This window comes from Rhodamnia argentea, chromosome 3 (assembly GCF_020921035.1).
Source record: "Rhodamnia argentea isolate NSW1041297 chromosome 3, ASM2092103v1, whole genome shotgun sequence".
Lineage (NCBI taxonomy): Eukaryota > Viridiplantae > Streptophyta > Magnoliopsida > Myrtales > Myrtaceae > Rhodamnia > Rhodamnia argentea.
In genome coordinates, this window is record NC_063152.1 from 3,362,861 (window position 1) to 3,381,264 (window position 18,404).

The 18,404-nt window shown below is 43.3% G+C and overlaps 2 protein-coding genes, 1 long non-coding RNA gene and 1 pseudogene across 4 annotated transcripts; 3 read left to right on the plus strand and 1 right to left on the minus strand.

Annotated features, from left to right (window-relative positions):
• Positions 1 to 4,076: 4,076 nt before the first annotated feature.
• On the plus strand, positions 4,077 to 6,495 carry LOC115726939 (nuclear transcription factor Y subunit B-6). The gene is made up of 2 exons (XM_030657033.2): positions 4,077 to 4,190; positions 5,625 to 6,495. Exons 1-2 carry the CDS (start codon positions 4,139 to 4,141, stop codon positions 6,170 to 6,172), a joined length of 600 nt encoding a protein of 199 aa, XP_030512893.2. The 5' UTR covers positions 4,077 to 4,138; the 3' UTR covers positions 6,173 to 6,495.
• A 90-nt stretch (positions 6,496 to 6,585) lies between these two features.
• Positions 6,586 to 9,062, minus strand: LOC115726938 (tRNA (guanine(9)-N1)-methyltransferase). Of its 2 annotated transcripts, none has more exons than XM_030657032.2 (3): positions 8,552 to 9,059; positions 7,826 to 8,185; positions 6,586 to 7,133 (listed from the first exon to the last, which is right to left on the minus strand). In XM_030657032.2, exons 1-3 carry the CDS (start codon positions 8,963 to 8,965, stop codon positions 6,924 to 6,926), a joined length of 984 nt encoding a protein of 327 aa, XP_030512892.1. In that variant the 5' UTR covers positions 8,966 to 9,059; the 3' UTR covers positions 6,586 to 6,923. The 2 variants fall into 2 exon arrangements, with proteins under 2 accessions (XP_030512892.1, XP_048132345.1); XM_048276388.1 differs by lacking the exon at positions 6,586 to 7,133 and adding an exon at positions 7,346 to 7,728 and having other exon boundaries at positions 8,552 to 9,062.
• Positions 9,063 to 11,589: 2,527 nt separating this feature from the next.
• LOC115726934 lies at positions 11,590 to 15,146 on the plus strand (annotated as a pseudogene).
• A 29-nt stretch (positions 15,147 to 15,175) lies between these two features.
• Positions 15,176 to 17,603, plus strand: LOC115726932. The gene is made up of 4 exons (XR_004013625.2): positions 15,176 to 15,317; positions 15,811 to 16,145; positions 16,792 to 17,021; positions 17,587 to 17,603. It is a non-coding gene; the product is annotated as an uncharacterized LOC115726932 (long non-coding RNA).
• Positions 17,604 to 18,404: the final 801 nt, after the last annotated feature.

The following is an 18,404-nucleotide window of genomic DNA, read 5'->3' on the forward strand; positions in this document are numbered from 1 at the left end:
AATAAATCCCACCACTCGATTAATCTACCCTAAGCGGGAATTAATCTCAGCCGTTCGATCAATCTTCCTAAGCAAGATTCAGTATAAGCCGTTGGATTAAAACATGAAAGGCAAGATTAAATCCTAGCCATCCATTATCAATCATGCATATTCACTATTCATTCAAGAACACATCTTTTTCTCTCTCCTCCCTCATCAAATTCGGCCATGCTTGATCCAAGAGCAAATCCAACCAATTTTCCACCAAGTCTTCTCAACCTAATGTCTATTAACAACCTAGATTAACCAACTTACCACAAATCTAGCAAATTTTCTGGCGAGAAGTCAAGGGAAAATTTTTATCCCAACCCGGTGGCTTCGGCGATTCCTCTCGGTCGGCTTCAACCCAAGTTACTCCGGCGGTCCCGGGCGGTTCACGATGGAGGTTAAGCTCCGGCGGTTCAAGGTGACATCGGTGGAAGCATGGAAAATTTTCGGCAATGGAGGATGGTGAGAGGGGATTTTCGGCCAAGAGAGAGAGAGGTAGAGAGAGAAAGTGGTCTTGAAATAATGAAGAAGAAGGCCAAGAATATTGATGAATAAAAGGTTGGATAATAATAGGGCTAGATATTTTTGGGGTCTTCAAAGTCAAGAAGGGCAAAAAGGTAATTTTCCCCACAAAGACTAGTCAAATTTCGACCAAGGGGGTGATTTGCTGAAATACCCTCTCGGCTAAAGTGAAAAATTGAATATTCTCCAAGGGTAAATGGGTCTTTTCCCATATCCGGTCCAAATTTATTTTTCTTGAACCCTTTGGGACGAACCACGAATAAATTTTACATTGGATGAGAAAACGTCCAACATTTAATTATTGAAACCCCTGAAGGTCCGACGTCAAATTCTGAAGCTCGATTCACGATCAATTTCGATCAATTGAAATTTCGGCGTATCTCAAACTAACGGGGGGCTTTTAGAAGTTACACGTATCGACCCGTGATTAATATCACGTTTAAGAATTTTTCGAGCCATGGCGACTTTGGTTGTCATTCAATTGCGAGGGTCAATCACTAGTCCCGATGGACACGATCGTTAGAAAATAATTTAGGGACGTTCGGAATCCATACGAGGTCAAACAGAATAACCCATGATCCAAGCGTAGGGTATTATCCAAATCGTTCCTTCATTATTTTAGGATCGGCCTATATTGGTCTAAAATATTCCCTCGACAATTTTTATGGCCAAAGAGTCAGTCCAAAATCAAGTTCTTAGTCCACGTACTTGATTTTTCATAACTAGCCATTTTCATTTGGTTAGTCTGCTCCAAAATGGACCATTTCGAGTGAGATTAAAGCGAAATACATCAATGAGACTTTTCATTTATTCAAAGCTTCGAAAACGAGTCGGAATACAAGATGTCACATCTTGCTCAAAAGTCTTCCATCTCTCGCGATCGGAGAGTTCGCGCTTGAGACACTCGGCTCGGAATGCTTAAACAACTCGCGCTTGGGAGTTTTTCATCTCTCCGTTATCAAGAGAGATTCGAGACAGGTGGTTAACTGGGGCGGATATAGGACTCAATCACTAATGCTTGGATATGACCATCTTTTGATCACCACTATCGACAATGCTAATTTGGTAAATGTTTACTCCTTCTCGAATTGGACATATAACATTGATCACCACATATTTGGTATAGTCATAGTCATTATATTTTCTCTTAATGGACCTAGGGATCACGATATATTTGAATAGACATTGCTCCTCCATAAAATGGATATACATATCACCTATTGTGTTGAAAGTAAATATGCTTTCTATTGTAAATTGCAGATTATTAAACTGAAAGAATATATAGTATAGACATTGTATATAATCACTATGGTTGGGATGCAACCCAACTTCTGTGACCAACACCTTCCTTGGCAGCACTTTGTTTTATGTCTGCAGCTGGCCGCAAAAGATTGGCGGTGATCGAGTCCAATCGTGCATAGACATTGGTTCAAAACCGTCGCTTAATTTCGAAAGCACATGTTTGAGGCGGGACTGACTTCAATTGTGCATGGGTGTTACTTCAAAACCGTATCGCTGGAATTTGAAAGTACAAGTTTGCGGCATGACTGACTTCAATTGTGTATGGGAGTGCTCATTCTTAAAATATTTGACATAGACGTTATTGCTACTCACGTACGGATATATCGATCAACCATTGGATTCAAAATATGCGTTTTGTACTTTAATTCATCAAAAACTTAGTTGGAAATATACATAGTAAAAACATTGCAAGCCTCATAGGATATGACCAAACCTCTCTAGCCACCACCTTAATGGTGACTAGGCATGGCCATGGGCCGTGAACCGCCGGTTCCAATTTATGAACCGGCGGTTCCGATTCGTGGCCACTATGGAACCGGAACCGGCCCTTGAAGGGGTGGTTCCGCTTCCGGGGTGGGGCCCGGGGGGGTGGGAGGGAAAAAGCAATGGCTCTTTTCCTAATTTTTTGTTGGCCGGTTCCTAATTTTTTAAAATCGGAATTGGCCCGTGAGTGGCCGGGCGGTCCCGGTCAACGGGCCGGTTTCAGTTCTTTCACGGACCGGTTCTAGGCCCAAACCGGCCCGTGGCCATGTCTAATGGTGACTCTCTCTCTCTCTCTCTCTCTGAAATCATATAACGGCACGGCTGATTACAATTATGCCGAAGAGCGCCCCTTCTTAAAATAGACATATCTAGGTAACTTTTTCGAAATGTTTGTTATAGTGGTGATTCTTTCCCCAAAAATGGATATACAGATCCACCATTATGTTGAAAAGATAGGCGGTGATCAAGTTCAATCGTGTACATGCATTACTTCAAAGCCGTCGCTTTAATTTCGAAATTGCATGTCTTCGACGGGATTGACTTTAATTGTATATAGATGTTACTTCAAAACCGTCACTTTAATTTCGAAATTACGAGTTTGCAGCGCGACCGACTTCAATTATGCATGGGAGTGCTCATTCTTAAAATAGATAAATACGGTGACCCTTCCCAAAATATTTGACATAGACGATACTCCTTCTCATAAACGGATATACGGATCAATCATTGGATTCAAAATATGTGTTTTGTACTTTAAGCCATAAAAAGTTAATAAGGTGCAAATATACATAGTAAAAATATTGCAAGCCTCATAGGATATGACCAAACTTCTCTAGCCCCCACTTTGACCGTGTCCCTTAGGTATATATTGGCGACTCTAATTGCCTCTGAAACCACATAGCGGCACGACCGACTATAATTATGCAGAAGAGAGCCCCTCCTTAAAAGCGACATATGTAGGGATCTTTCTTGAAATGCTTGATTCCTTCCTGAAAAATGGATATACAAATTAGCCTATTGTGTCGAAAATTTGTGTCCTCTATCTTAAGCCGTCAAAAGACTAAGTCAGAAACTTATATATGGTAAGAACATCGTATTACCCTACCGGATACAACCAAATTTCTCCCGCCACCACCTCGGCCGCGTCGCTTCGGTATCTATTTGCTACTCCCCTGTCTCTCTCGTATGTATCAATCGAGCTAGTACATTTAGGAGAAGTGAATACTAAAGAGGGCCAAACTTACTCCTATGTAGAGAAGATCTCAATCCTCCCATCACCTTAACTAGTTAACTTCTCTCTCTCTCTCTCTCTCTCTCTCTCTCTCTCTCCATCGGATTTTCAGTACCAATGAACAAGTGGGATGGCCATCTGGAACCCATTCCTCATCTTGGGTTCTTACGTGCCCAATCTTCAAACCCCATTTCGCCCAAACAAGCCAGTTTCACCCTCGGAACAAGACAAAGAGAGCAAAGCGCAAAACAGCATCGCTCCTCGCTCGCGCGTGTTTTGGCCCCCACCCGGAAGCAAAATTTCAAATGTCCTCGACCGAAATGCCGCTTCAGCTTTTCCCAACTGCCTAATTCAGTATCGTGTTCTTCGTTCAGGTCGCCACCGCCACGTGTCGGCCGCTCCTTGACCTCTCTCCATCGTGTTGTATATCTTCCTCCTCCTCGTCCCCCCTCCCTCCTGCCCTTTGGTCTCCCAACACAGTCTTAAAGAGTTTTTCTTTGCTCTGTAGACTGTGAACAGATCATCACTGGAGAGAGAGAGAGAGGGGGGGTTGATTTGACTGTGCAAGGAGGGATGGAACGTGGCTTCCATGGCTATCGCAAGCTCCCCGGCAACGCCAGCCCTGGTACGTCACGTAGATTTTGAAGGCACTTTTTGCTGTTTGCGACATTCTTGAGTTGAGATCTTGCCATACGTGCAGCGACGCACGTAAGTATTGCTCGCATGTCTTACCTCTTATGGAACATGAGCCGCCTTCATTTTTAGCCCTTTTCAGCTATTTCTTAACCCTTTACATATCTGCATGCATGGTTCAATAATGCGCCATCGTATCTTTATCATGCATGCTTTCTTTCTTCATATGCGAAAGAGGATCGCCTCTGGTTAAGCACAGAGAGAGAGAGAGAGAGAGAGAGAGAGAGATTGTGAAGCTTCGAGTGAAGGAGTCCATCTGCATTTTGGCTTGCTTCATCAGCAGTTCATGTCCTTAAATTTTGATTTCTTTGAGGTTTATAGCCTGTCTGAAAGGACAGATGTACGGAAGAAATTTACAATCTTTGTGTGGGAATAGAACAGTGCAAGTGTCGATTCTGGTGCATGCAAAGTGGACCCGAGCAGGAGCACCATCCATCTGCCCCTTCATTTTCCTTTTTTCTTTTTGGGTTTTGTTTTCTGGAGCTGGGAAAAAAAATTTAAGCCATCACCGTTTACATACGTTACGAAATGCTGAAGTTAGCATCTCCAGGATTTGAATGCCTGCTTTCCGCGAATACGCAGAAAACAAAGCGAGGAAAATAAGGAAAAGATTCAAACAGCAATGTTGCTGCAACACATTGTGAATCGAACTTTCGTGTGCAGACCGAGCGAGCCGGCCCTTGGCTCGCTTGAGATTTCTTGCGCTGTGAAAGTATCATGTGATTATCAACCTAATATGGCGCACGCCATATGCCGAATAACATGTCGAGGGCATCTGAATTCTGTATCGATAAGTTCCTACGGTGATCTCTTTTCCCTCCATGATGAATGTAGTTTCTCTTGATTCTTGCGGAAGCGAAGTTCAGATTGCAGAACTAGCCAAGGCAAGAACCGTTCTGCATGCCCTTTTGGCCTTGTGTGCTTGTTGTTGAGAAGGGAGAGAGAGAGAGTGACGCTTTGCGTTTGGAGTTTTCAACGTATTGTTTCCAGCAAATCGCTAATGGCCACTTAATGCCGCACATTTACTGCTTAATCAATGCGTGGGGTCGAGATCCGGTTCAAAGTACAGTCGATCAGCCTGTTGCTGTTGTGACGTTTCGGGAGGGAAACCCGCATGACGTGTTTCTTACGGCTGCCTGACGTCACGCCCTGCGATAAAAACAAAAAAAGGACATCACTTCACTAATCTGCAACAGTTGAGAACCTTGTTTCTTACATGTAGGCGGACACTTTGGATCGTGTTTATGTCGATCTGCAAGTTGTCCAAATGGTTTTCTGTATCATGTTGACTAGTCCAGCTAGTTCAGCAAATTGACTCTTCCTTTTTTTGGGGGGCGATGGGAAATGCTCTCGCATTCTATCTCAGGACCCGAAATCAGCATGACGGTCGCCGACGGAAACCTCGCTGCTGCTGCTGCTGCTGCTGCAAATAGCAGCAACAACCATTCGAATGCGGATGAGAACAGTGAGTGCACCGTGAGGGAGCAGGACCGGTTCATGCCCATTGCGAACGTGATCAGGATCATGCGCAAGATCCTCCCCCCGCATGCGAAGATCTCGGACGACGCCAAGGAGACGATCCAGGAGTGCGTGTCCGAGTACATCAGCTTCATCACCGGGGAGGCCAACGACCGGTGCCAGCGCGAGCAGCGGAAGACCATCACAGCAGAGGACGTCCTTTGGGCCATGAGCAAGCTTGGCTTCGACGACTACATCGAGCCCCTGACTATCTACCTCCACCGATACCGTGACATGGAAGGCGACCGCGGGTCCCTGAGGGGCGAGCCCTTCATGAAGAGGGCGGTCGACTACGGCAACTTGGGGGTTCCTGCTACTTTCACTCGGGGATTCCCGATGGCCGGCCCGGCTGGCCCCCACCCTGCTTACTTTGGAGCTCCGCCGATGGGCGGGTAATTCAAAGATGGGAATGCTAGCCATGAGGGCTCTTCAAATGGGGCTATTGGAAATGGTGAGGCTCGTGGCCAGTTCGAATGATGCATCATGTTATCTTGAATGTAGGTGGACAGTAACCTAGCTGTTTGAATTCCCTTTTTTTTTTCCTTACCAATGAAAGAAAGGTAAGTAGCTTGTTAACGGAGGAGGCTGGAGTCTTATTGGAACTGAGTTTGGAGTGTAGATTGTGGGAAATAAAACAGTAACATCTTGTCATTTTCCTGACTTCAACTTGAAGCACAAGTACAAGAAAGACTTGTTTTGTTTTCTAGAGTACAACATCTTCCCTCCAATGCACTTGCACTTGTCAATTGAGCTTCCTCCTGAGTTGGCATTTAACCCTTTTTCTTGTGACTCATTCAACTATGTGGTCAGATGAAAAGGTGACCATGTTATGTATTCAAGGGCAGAAGTGCAAAAGAGCTCACTTTCCACATGATGACACTATTCCAAAAGCAGCATTTGCTGTGACCATCCAGAAGAAAGGCATATTAGAAGCCAGCATGCATTTAGAGAACCCATTGATGATAACAAAAGGTTATATATCTCCTCAAAGCCTCAAATCAGAGACGGATCACGAGGGCGACGGCAGGATACAAAAATGCTAAGCCAGAGCCAGATGATCATCAATGAACTTGTGATTGTTGGCTTTCCCAATTCACAATTGCAAGTAAGGAAATTAACCAAATATGAGTTACCGCTAATCTATATGTCAGTTAGGAGGAGGAACTTCGACACGCTCCTTGTTACTCTCAGACAGATCGTCCTCTGCATTGTCTTCCTCTTCAGCTTCGCCTTGAGGCTGGATTGAATCCGCTTCACATCGCTTTCTCTGAGGAATCACATGAAAGAAGGAATCCTTCCAATCCTTCGTCTCCAAGAACTTGAGGAGTATCTCCATGACTTGGTTCACAGTAAGGACCTGTGATCAAGAAATAAGACATTCTACCCTTAGACTTAGCAGCAGCATGTGCTGAAAGGTTCAAGCAAAGGAATCTTACAGAATTGTCAACAAACAAATTTTCACCAGACATTGACGTTTGTAGAGACAGTAAGGACCTGTGATCAAGAAATAAGACATTCTACCCTTAGACTTAGCAGCAGCATGTGCTGAAAGGTTCAAGCAAAGGAATCTTACAGAATTGTCAACAAACAAATTTTCACCAGACATTGACGTTTGTAGAGACAGAAAACACCCGATTCCAGATTTCAAAAGCACAGATGGGGCTATGTGATGAGAATTCTGTTCCAAAAGTTAGATCACACCAGTTCGCAAAGAGAATCAGCCATCAAAGCCAAAGGCTTACCAAGAAAAGAGAGAAAAACCACCAAAAACAAAGACTGATCTAGGGTCTCTGAAGACGGTAAAAGGTAGAAATGATCACCACCTTCTATGGCACAGAAGTCCAGCGGCACAACAGCATTATGAATTGTAACAGTACTTTGCATTCAAATGTTAGAGAGTACTGCTCAGCTTCATAGTGTGTGTTAGCAAGAGCTCCACCATTGAGCAATAACTGAGCTCAATAGACATACTCTCAACTCAAAAGTTACCTAACATACCAACCCATGACCAAGAAATTCAAGATTAGCAAGAGAAAGGACATTTTGTACCTGGGAGCTCGACATCTTCAAGTAATTCCCAATGGGCAACTTTGCAGTCTGTATCCCTTGCTCCTCTGCTTTCTTCATGGTCAGTCCTTTCCATCTGTTGCGATCCACCAACCCACCAATGATGTAAATCTTCTTCTGATCGAGTACATCGAGCACATTCGCCGAGTCAGCCGTCAGGTACACCAAATTCTCCTTCCAATCCTGCAATGCCTCGACATAAGATCGGTCTTCCTTCTCGACAAACCACTTGTCAAATCCTGGTATTCTCTGCAACTGGCTCCCCATTTCTCCTTCGCATCCAGTCAGCCATAAGTGACAGGGATACGCGCATCTCCCATTCACCGCGTAGCAGTACATAATCTGCATGACTTCATCAATGCGATCAACAACAAAGCGAAAGTATTATATCAATGAGAAGCAAACAGATTGATATAAATCACAGTGGCGAACCGAACCGGCCCGATACGAATAACTCTTTGATTGCTCTGCCAATTCATTTCTGGCTATCATTTGCAATCATGCTGACTAGAATACGAATTTGGTTACAACATTGACGTGCAAATGCATTTCAAAACAGAAGCATCTCATTTACAGCATCACTACACGTGTCAATTCCATCTTTCAGTTCTATGTGACCTCGTAATCAAGAAATGAAGCCGAACCACCGGATTCGTTCGATCCACAAAGCAAAGATCGAATCTTGGACAAACACGTTGACGTATTTACCTGTTGGCAGAGGCTGCTGATTTCGTTAGCCGACATGAGGTGAGCGAACTCGAGGTCGATCACGATCTTCTGCCCGCTCTCTCTCGCGCCCTCGAGCCTCCGGAGCTTCCCCTCCCGCTCCTCCGACCGCTTCTCCATCCGCTCCCGCCGGAGCTCCCTCCTCGACTCGATCAGCTTCGAGCGCTCCGCCTCGGTCGCGCTCTCGAGGGCCTCCTGCCATTCCTTGCGCTTCCGCTCGGCCTCCCGCTTCTTGTGCTCCTTCAATAGCGCCTTCTTCTCCGCCTTCTTCGCCTCGTACCGCTGCTGCTTCAGGAGCCTCTTCTGGGCGTTCTTGGAGAGCGGTCGCTGCTGCTGCTGCTCTGGGGCTTTGGGAGGGGGCGCGACGTCGGCTTGATCTTGAGCGAGAGCTTCCATTTAGCTTCGAGGTTCGACCATGGACGAGCTCTTCCAGGTCCGACGGGGGTTTAGGGCTTTGTCACGAGGACGAAACTGCCCCTCTCCCTTTCTCTCCATCGTAATATCATTAGAAAATCTCAAATCGACACATAGTTAATGTCCGAACCAAAATGTTGCCCTATGTAGATGCGCATATGTATGGAGCCATGTGGATTTTCCATGTCGAATGTGTTAGTCCCCGTGTCGGATTCGTCTTGCGGTCGTCCGCCACACACATCGACACACAAACAGAATATTAGCTTGGGATAAATATGCCGTAGAGGTACTAATTTGTATCATGGAGCAAAGGGTCGGAAATTTTTACGTGGTATCGACCATTCGTAGCTAGATTTTGTTTATTTCTCGAAAAACTTTTTCACCATTTTAAGGAATTTAAATCCCGTAGAAAAATAAATGGGTGGAAAAAGTTTTTCTAGTCAACAAAATATGTATACTTACCTTCAATAAAATGATTTTTCATTTACAAATTTGAAAATCATTTTCCAAAACATAATTATATAACGATCCCGGGATAAAAAAAAATTCTATGCTCGAGCAAAGAAACCCTAACGCTCATTCCCGGGTCCCTAGTGCTTGGGCCCATGTCCATCAATCACGAGCTCGGGACCCCAATGCTAGTACTCGAGTCTAAGGAGTGATCGGTTTCAAAATGAATTATTAGAAATCATCTACTAAGGATTGATTTCACAAAATGAGGACTAAGAACTGCCCAATGGCTATGGGAGCGCATGGTAACACTTCTTTACAAGAAATCAATTTCTGATCGGAAGTTGATTTCTTACTTCTCCTCAAAAGTAAAAGTTGATTTTTTTACTTCTGCGTCGGATTGACTTTTGATCGGAAAAATTCGTTTGGTAACGGTTGAAAATTTCTATTTTTTAAATATTATTAATAAAATCTTTGACGGCGATGGTCGGCGGCGGTGGTCGGCGGCGGCTGTGGCAGTGATGGCGACGGCGAGGGGGGCGTGGGCGGTAGTAGCGGCGGTAGGCGGCGACGGTGGTCGGCGGCGATGGTAGGTGGCGGAGGTGGTCGGCGGCGGGCGGGCGGTGGTCGGCGGCCGGCGGCCATGGGTGGGCAGTGGTCGGTGGCCGATGGCCGCAACGGCCGTGGTCGGTGGTCGCAACAATTGTGGTTGGCGAAAGCGGGTGTGGTCCAATAAATGATTCTAGAGGAGAGAAGTTAAAATTTTTTGCTTCTCAAAATTTGCCAAAAATCCTATTAGAAGTGAAAAATCTTACAAAAAGTCAATTTTTTTACCAAACGAATTTCTACTTCGATCAGATTTTTATCAAACACATTTCTCTGTCAAATGGACTTCTGATAGAGAAATACAATTTCTGAAGTGTTTTCATGCGGGCCCTATATGGACTCAACTGCGAACTAGACCGGACTGCCAACCAATTCTCGGGTGGGTCCATGAAACTTGCCATTTTGCTAGGCCATTGAAGAGAGAATGGGAAGGGTCGGGGGCACTGCCTCCCTTACTGTAATTGCCTAAGGAGGTCCCCTACTAGTTGAAGCTTGGGAATCGCTCGGTTCTACGACCCGATGTTTGAGTCTTTAAGTGGTCGGATTGACTAGACTAACTTAAAAATACGCATATATAGTACAATTTTAACTAATATATCTTTGATAAAGAAAAACTAATATATCCCAAGTGGGAGAATGTAAGAATATTTTCGTGCGGGTAAAATTAATTAATATTTGTAATTACCAATTGTGACAAAGAAAAAATATAAAGATTCTTAATTAGTCTAATATGAGGCTAGTTAGTGTAGGTCGAGTTGAGTTCGATCCGAGAAAAACTTTATAAATAGAGCTAAGTTTTTCTTTTAATCATAATACACCGATAACTCACATAAGTAGCTATCATATAATAGAGAAGAACCTTTTTAGCAGTAGTTCATCGGAATCTGAGCCTGCTTGCTCATGCATATTATCCTTGGGGGGTACTTCGATTGAATCTGAGCCTGCTCGCTCGTGCCCGGCCCGGTCGGCGATCTTGTCTCAATACTAGGGGTGATTGGTTCCTAATCCGATCCGGTTCCCCTCAAGAACCAAGAACCGGACCGGTGATCCTAGTTTTTAATTTTTCGGAATCGGGAACCGGACCACCAATCCTGTCCGATTCTAGAGCGGTTCCATTGGATTGGACACATGCCAAAAAAAAAAAATGTACCATTCCTGGACGGTCCCGGTCCAGCAAATATAGAGGTTGAACATAAAAAAATTTCGAGTTCATTTCCTGAAACGGATTTTTCAAGGCAAAGTTGAGAACTTTTTGCAAGATTGTTTCCAAAATGCACATGGGATTCAAGCATAAACGATCTCCCTTCGGGTCAAAACCGGTCCAGGAACCAACCGAGGCAAGATCAAGATAACTGCATGTGTATGGAGTTTTCTTGATCAAAATAAATTTTTTTTTTGATCGGTCTGGTCCTGACGGGCCCTAGAACTAGGAACCGAACCGCTCCCTCTAGAACCGGGAATCGGACGCTGGCGGTCCGGTAACAGATGAACATCTCGTTGAATTCCTGATTAAGAAACAGCGATCTTCCTTTGCCCCGACGTGAACCTGAATGCGGGTTGCGTTCGCTCCAGACGCGGTCGGGGCGATCACTTCCCATTGGCAGATCTTCCCAAATCTCCTCGTGGTAATACGAAATGAACCCTTGACAGGCGAGACGTTTTTGCAGCTTTTGACAAAGATGACGGAGTCATTCAAAAGCCAGGATTGTTCTGCGCGAATACCCAGTACTCGCATTTGGTTTTACAGTGAAAATAGATCTTCAAAGAACCAATTTTTTTTTTTTGCCAACGCATGGTCTCATCTCATTGTGATCAAAATGCGCCCCCTCTGTGACTCTTTGGAAGATTCACGGTCAATGCCCAGTTAACGTGGCATTACTGTTTTATTTTTATTTTTATCAGTTTCAAAGAGCTAAAGCCAGACGACAATGGCGGTGAAGATCAAGAAGCTGCACCAGAGCCAGACGAAATGGGTGACAATAAGAACAATGGCTATGAGAATGGAAAGCGAGATGTCGCAGTTCTTGCAGCGGCAGTGATGACAGAACTCACAGAACTCGACGACGACAATGGGGGTCGATGGGAAGGGGTCGACCTGGACCAACATCGTCCCCTTCGACGATGGACGAGGCAAATAAACCAGTAGCAACATCGCTCAAGTCAAGTAACTCATGTAGCAGAGGATTTCCCACTCCTACCCTCTTATTCGTTCTCATCAGTTGCCAGCAATGTGACCGCGAATTTGTCTTGGACTTCGCGAATTTGTGCTGCAAACATCCGTAGTATCACTGTCACATCTTATTCTGATCTGCTTCATTAGCAAATTTGTGTTGGACTTCGCGATGAAGGATTAGTTCCATTGAACTCCGTTTCCCAGCTTGACAAGGTTCCTCTTTGTCTGTGACCCTCTTTGGAATTCTGGGTGATTTTTGACTTCTCGATTACACCATCTTGATCCATTTCTAGGTATTTCTAATGTTGAACTCTCATTTCGTCCTTGACTCTCTAGCTTCGTATGACTAGACATAGTTAGAGAGATGCATTCTTTGTTTATGGGTAACAAGAAAAAGATTTGGACTCGTGTTAGACTATATAGCAATGTGGGTGATTATCAAAACTGATTGCTAAGGTATAGATTTTATGGCTAAGTAGTGGTTTCTGTCTGTGATTCCATCTGCACTGCGTTTGAATGAGAGAAATTGCCCTGGCGACTCTCAAGGGTTTGCATTGGTTGATGTAATTTATAGCCTTCAATCCTTATGAGCTTCCACTATTTGTGGAGCATTTACTGATTAACTAGTTCAAGTTAGCTTATCTCTTGAGAGCTGCATTTCTTTGGTACGTGGGTTTTCCAAGGTGAAAGATAGTCCACTCTGATGATTTATGGGTGTACCTGTAGATTGGTCGCAGGATGCTGTTATATTTTGTATGAGCTACTTGCTCATGATGGGGACTTGCACGGCACTCTGGATAAACAATAAATGACAATGCTTGTCTTCCGAACCATTGCAGGTACAGAGTCCATCCAAACAATTGTCAAGATGGAATACAGCGATATAGAACAAGTTCCGTATGAAACAGAGACGGTGCATGAAACTTCGCATGATGCAACACAGAAGTTCAGCGCTATTCTAAGCTCTCAGGTCGATCATCAAGATAGAGGAATTTCTGGAGATGAGAGATTTTTGGACTCGGCTTTGTTGTCTCCAAGAAAGCCATTTGAGGAGATGAATATGTATTCTAAGGAGAGTAAAGGAGTTGAAGAAGTCGCTCTGTTAGAACAACTTAATCCTGAAGAGACAGAATTGGATGTCGAGAAGGTGCTAGAGAAGCGAAATACTCACGATTTATACTGTCCCAATTGTCATTCTTGTATAACAAGAAGGGTAATCCCTCGGAGAAAGAAAAGGAAGGTGCGCACTGTGTGTTACAGAGCGAAGTATGACAAAGTTGAAAAAACAACTGCCTCTGAACTACATGTTCAACCTGTAACTGTGGTGGAGGGGGATCGCCGTGTTGATGCAATTACTAGCATCGATGAGGTTCCAACTCCTGCAGTCATAGATAGTCCAAGGCCTGAACTCAATGGTTACCATAATGAAAGAGAGTGAGAAGCTCTTAGATGTCTGTCATGTTTCAGTATTTTCATTCCCACAGGTATTTTTCTATTTCTCATCGCTATGGAAGCTCATCATATGTGCCGAATACCTATTTCTGTTAAGCACCTTCTAATTCTCTGTGTTGCTTACAACTTGGTTTGTCACAGATACGACTCTTTCTGTTGGTTAAGAACACATTAGGAATCTTTGAGTACATGCTTACTTAATACTTACCAAGAAAATCTTTTGTAAAAGATTGTACTTATCTGTTTGGAATCTATATCAACAGGTGCGATCCCACACAAGCCCAGTAAATGGCAAAGTTACCAAGAACTAAGACTTCAAGACTAAACAACTAACTGAGAGCATCATGTTGTCTGTCCATGTTGTGTTTAGTTTTCAATCATCTAGTGGGAACTGAACTACTACTTTTTTCTTAGCAGGAGACGGATTTAAATTGTTCCAACTTTTGGAGAGAGAAAAGAGGTTGAAAAAGTGCAAGATCCTTCAGAGGTACCCCGTGGCAAAAAGTAGTACATTCTTCTCTTTTTTTGCACCGAGGAAGGGGAAAACAGTTATTCAGCAAGGTAATATGTTGCCCTGCAGTCCATGATTGACCAATTCCATCATGAGCATTTGCCAGAAAAAGTTATGTCTTATAGTCTATAAGGAAAAAACAACTTTCTTACAACTTCACAGCTTTACATTCTGTAAAACAGCTTTGAAAATGTGCATGCCTATACGAGCTTTATTAAGGACCAACAGTCGCTGTCATTCTCATATTTGTATCCTTTTGACACTGCAAATTCCTTGCATGTAAGGCATAGAATTTATCATCCTTATTTAGTAAAAGCTCTTTGACGATAACGTGATATAGATTCTTTTGATATGCTTTTCAATATAAATAGGGACTGCATTGGTTGTCTTGGAAAGAGTCCTTTCAATCTACAAAAGAGAGAGATGGCGGTGTGCTCTTACGCTCGCTAGAAAAGTATGGCTGTGGTGTCTATCATTCGCTCAGTTTTTAAGGCATCATGAGATTGTAATTGTTCACATCAATTTTAGCAGAAGACATTGAGAATTCCCACTAGATGTTCTTAACATATTAATATGTTCGGTACACCATGCTATCTTATTTCTTCATTTTTCTGTAAGCATGTTAAATCAACAGCAACAGTCTAATGATGGAATGCGTTGCAAACATTATTCGGCCAATGTAAATTAATTTTATAGACTTCTTTCTTGATTTCGTTGCAGATAATGCTGTGACAGAGGCATTGCGGATGGATATAGAGCATGAAGATTCAACTGCAGTAATTGAGAAGTTGGCTAATCAGGATGCTTTTGTCTCATCAACTGAGGACACTTCTGTAACCATTGAAGCATCATTTAATATAGGGCTGCTTAATAACAAAGTCACTCAACCCAAGGAAGTTGAAAAGGAGACTGTGAGCCCGTTGAAAAATGTCACAAATGACTTGAAAAAGGAATCAAGCAACAATACATAACGAGATTCAACGGCAGCAATTGAGAAGTTATTGAAGCATCATCTGATATGGGGCTGCTGAATTACAAAGTCACTCAACCAAAGGAAGTTGAAAAGGAGACTCTCAGCCCTTTGAAAGATGTCACAAATGATTTGAAAAAGGAATCAAGCATCAATAAAGAACAAGATCCTGGTAAGTGGAAGTTCCTCTAGGTCATTTTTCTAAGAAAATCAGTATTTTGATTGAACATGCATTGAGAACAATACCTACGAACCTAACCACTTGCCTTTTCAGACATAATGCAGTAAGTATATATCCAACAAGAAAGAGAATTCGTCCGTTTTTTTTTATTTTGCCGTCATTAGATGTATGGATTTGGTGCATGATGAACCAGATAGAGACTACCTTGGTTGTCCTGGAAATCTTTTCCTCTTATCCTTGGGAGAAAGAAAGCGAACAACCATGAGAACAGTTCAATGGGACTTACAGCCAAGAGCATTAAGGTCTAAATTATGCTTCAATATAGCAATACGTGCAGTGCATGATTTTCTTGATAAATTGCTGCAAAGTAATGCTGTGTAGTATTACAGAATCTAGTTTAGTTTAGTCTAAGAAGTGAATCTCATTATGTCTTTTGCACGATGTGTTATTGAAATACTGGAGCTTTTGGTGCCATCAATTGCAGGTGAAACTCTGGCAGCTAGTGGACAATCTCTTGAAAATGCATAGACAAAACCTCAGACCGTTCAAGTGATGCCACCTTCAACACCCATTGCGTCAGTGGTAGGGCAAACTTTAATAGAGATTGACCAGAAATCCGTCAAGGAAACTGCAAAAGAATTACCTGCTGTTAGTGCTCTCTCTGCAATTACAGAGGTTATACCATCCCCAGCTCACCATCTCTAGCTGAATCGCAGAAAGTTGCGGACTCTGCAACCAAATTGAGGCAACGTATAAAAAATATCCAACAAGTGGTTAATGTTGGAAAGGAATTGAGAGATGCTGTCAAAAAGACCTCTGGTATGTGAAATCCATGCCTTCTTGGTCTCTGTAGCATGTAATTGGAGAATGCACACACAACCTAGTCCACACAATGCATGCACCCTTGGCACGTCTTCCTTCTCTCAGACTTATTATTGCTGGCCTAATCACTGTTCTATTCCATACATCATGCGTGCATGTTTGTCGGTATGCATCTCTTGTTGATAAGCTATGCACATGTTGGGTAATCATTCATTTTCCAAGAGTGCTGCTTAAGTATTGGGATACTTTCGCGGGTTCTACTGAATACCATTTGTAATTCGTTCAATTTCTCTGTAGCTGGAATCAGCATGAAGTTCTTGTTTAGGAGCTTCTATTCCTGAAAGGATAACTCCTGTAAACTTTTATGGTTCCTTCACTAACAGAGAAGGTTACATGCAACAGTAGTACATGTCATTGACAGAATATTCTTGCTTACTGCTCTTTAACCATACCAGAGGTGATTGCGTAAACTATTTTCCCAAAAGATTTTCATTTAAGGTGCAAGACAGTGAAGACACCACTCACCGACTTTTCTGGGTGTCTGCTCGCTCTCTCCTCTGAATATAGACTTCTTAGAGCGATGTTTCTGCACCTATTTATTGCTCATGTATCTAATTATGACTCTGTATGACCACAAATGCAGAAGATGACATAATAGTTGTCATTGAACGAGGGATGGCAGAAGCAGCAGCCGCCGAAACAACACCAACGATTGATGTTGAACTCAGACACTAGCCGAAGAGCCACAGGTTGCTCAAGTCCATCGACCTCGTGAATGGGATATTGTAAAGAGCATGGTCTATGGTGGCTTGATAGAATCAATAACAAGTCTAGGTGTTGTGTCATCTGCAGTGGGAGCTGGTGCTGCCACACGTATGTACCCAAATTTTGTCCTTTAAGTAATGTGCTCTAAACTGCTTATCCTTCATATGGATTCCAACTTTACACAAATCAGAAATAACATTTAGGTAGACCTTCAAAATTTGGCTTATTGAGTTCTATAAAAATTTCTAACATATGTAGTATGAAAAGCTGCATGCATATGATGCTTGATTTCACTGACGAAAATTACTGATTTGATTGCTTATTGCCCTACAAATTTTCTCTGTCCTTGTGTAAGTTTTTTGTTTGGTTCACATTACTTCCACCTATGTTTTTCATCCTTTGGTGCCTAACTGTACTGTTAGATGTCAATGACGTTGCCTTACTGAGTTTGTGTTACTTATCTTTTAAATAATTTCTGCTATGAATGCGTTTACTGCATTTCGGTTCCCAGGGTGTCTTTTTGTTCTCTAAAAGTTTTCATATACGAATGCAGTGAACACCTTAGGTTTGGGATTGGCTAATTTGTTTGGAGGTATTCTCGTCATTGCCGATACTTGTTAGCTCCGGCTAACTTTTGTCCTGCTCTTGTTGTAATAAACGTAAGTTTTTGCAGCTTAGAGAGTTGAAGAATGAGCAGCCCGGTCAAGGTACCAAGCAGGTAGACCGGTACCAAGAGGTACTAGGAAAGAGACGGCACTTTCCCCTGTAGGCAACAGTAGCCATTGTATCCTTCACAATCTTTGGCTGCGTGGCTCCGATCACTTATGCATTCTCATTTAGGGAGAGTGACAATAGGGATTACAAGTTCGCTGCCGTTGCGGGCGCTACTCTGTCTTGCATTTTCCTACTTGCCATAGGGAAAGCCCATGTCAGGAAGCCACCTAAAACTTACTTCAAGACAGTGCTATACTATGTCATTACGGGGTTCATGGCATCAGGACTCTCTTTCTTAGTCGGTGAACTGATTGACAAGCTTCTCACCAACTCAGCCGGTTCGATTTGACCACATCTCTGTCTGGGACCTGGCCTCTGGAGACTGAAACAATGCAGTCTGGATGGGCAACCTACTGAAGCCGTGGGATCTCGGAAGCATGTCTGGCCCACTTGGAGGACAGGGTAATTGCAGCCGGAGCCCATGAGCAGGCGGCCAACAGAAAGGCCGGCCCCCGCCAACAACGATCGAGTGGCAGCGGCTGATGCAGGCAGAGGTATGCCCCGCAATCAATGACGCGAAGCATGATAATGCGGTGAGGATCACCGTTGGGACCTCAACCGGCGTGTGCGAAATATTCATCTCTTTTCCATATATTATTGGACCGCTCATTAGTCCCACATCTACCATGGTTATAAAAATAAAAAAAGAGATCACAATGTCCCAAGAACCATATACAAGTGAATTTTTTTCCTCTGCAGTATAGCTGGATCTTTTGT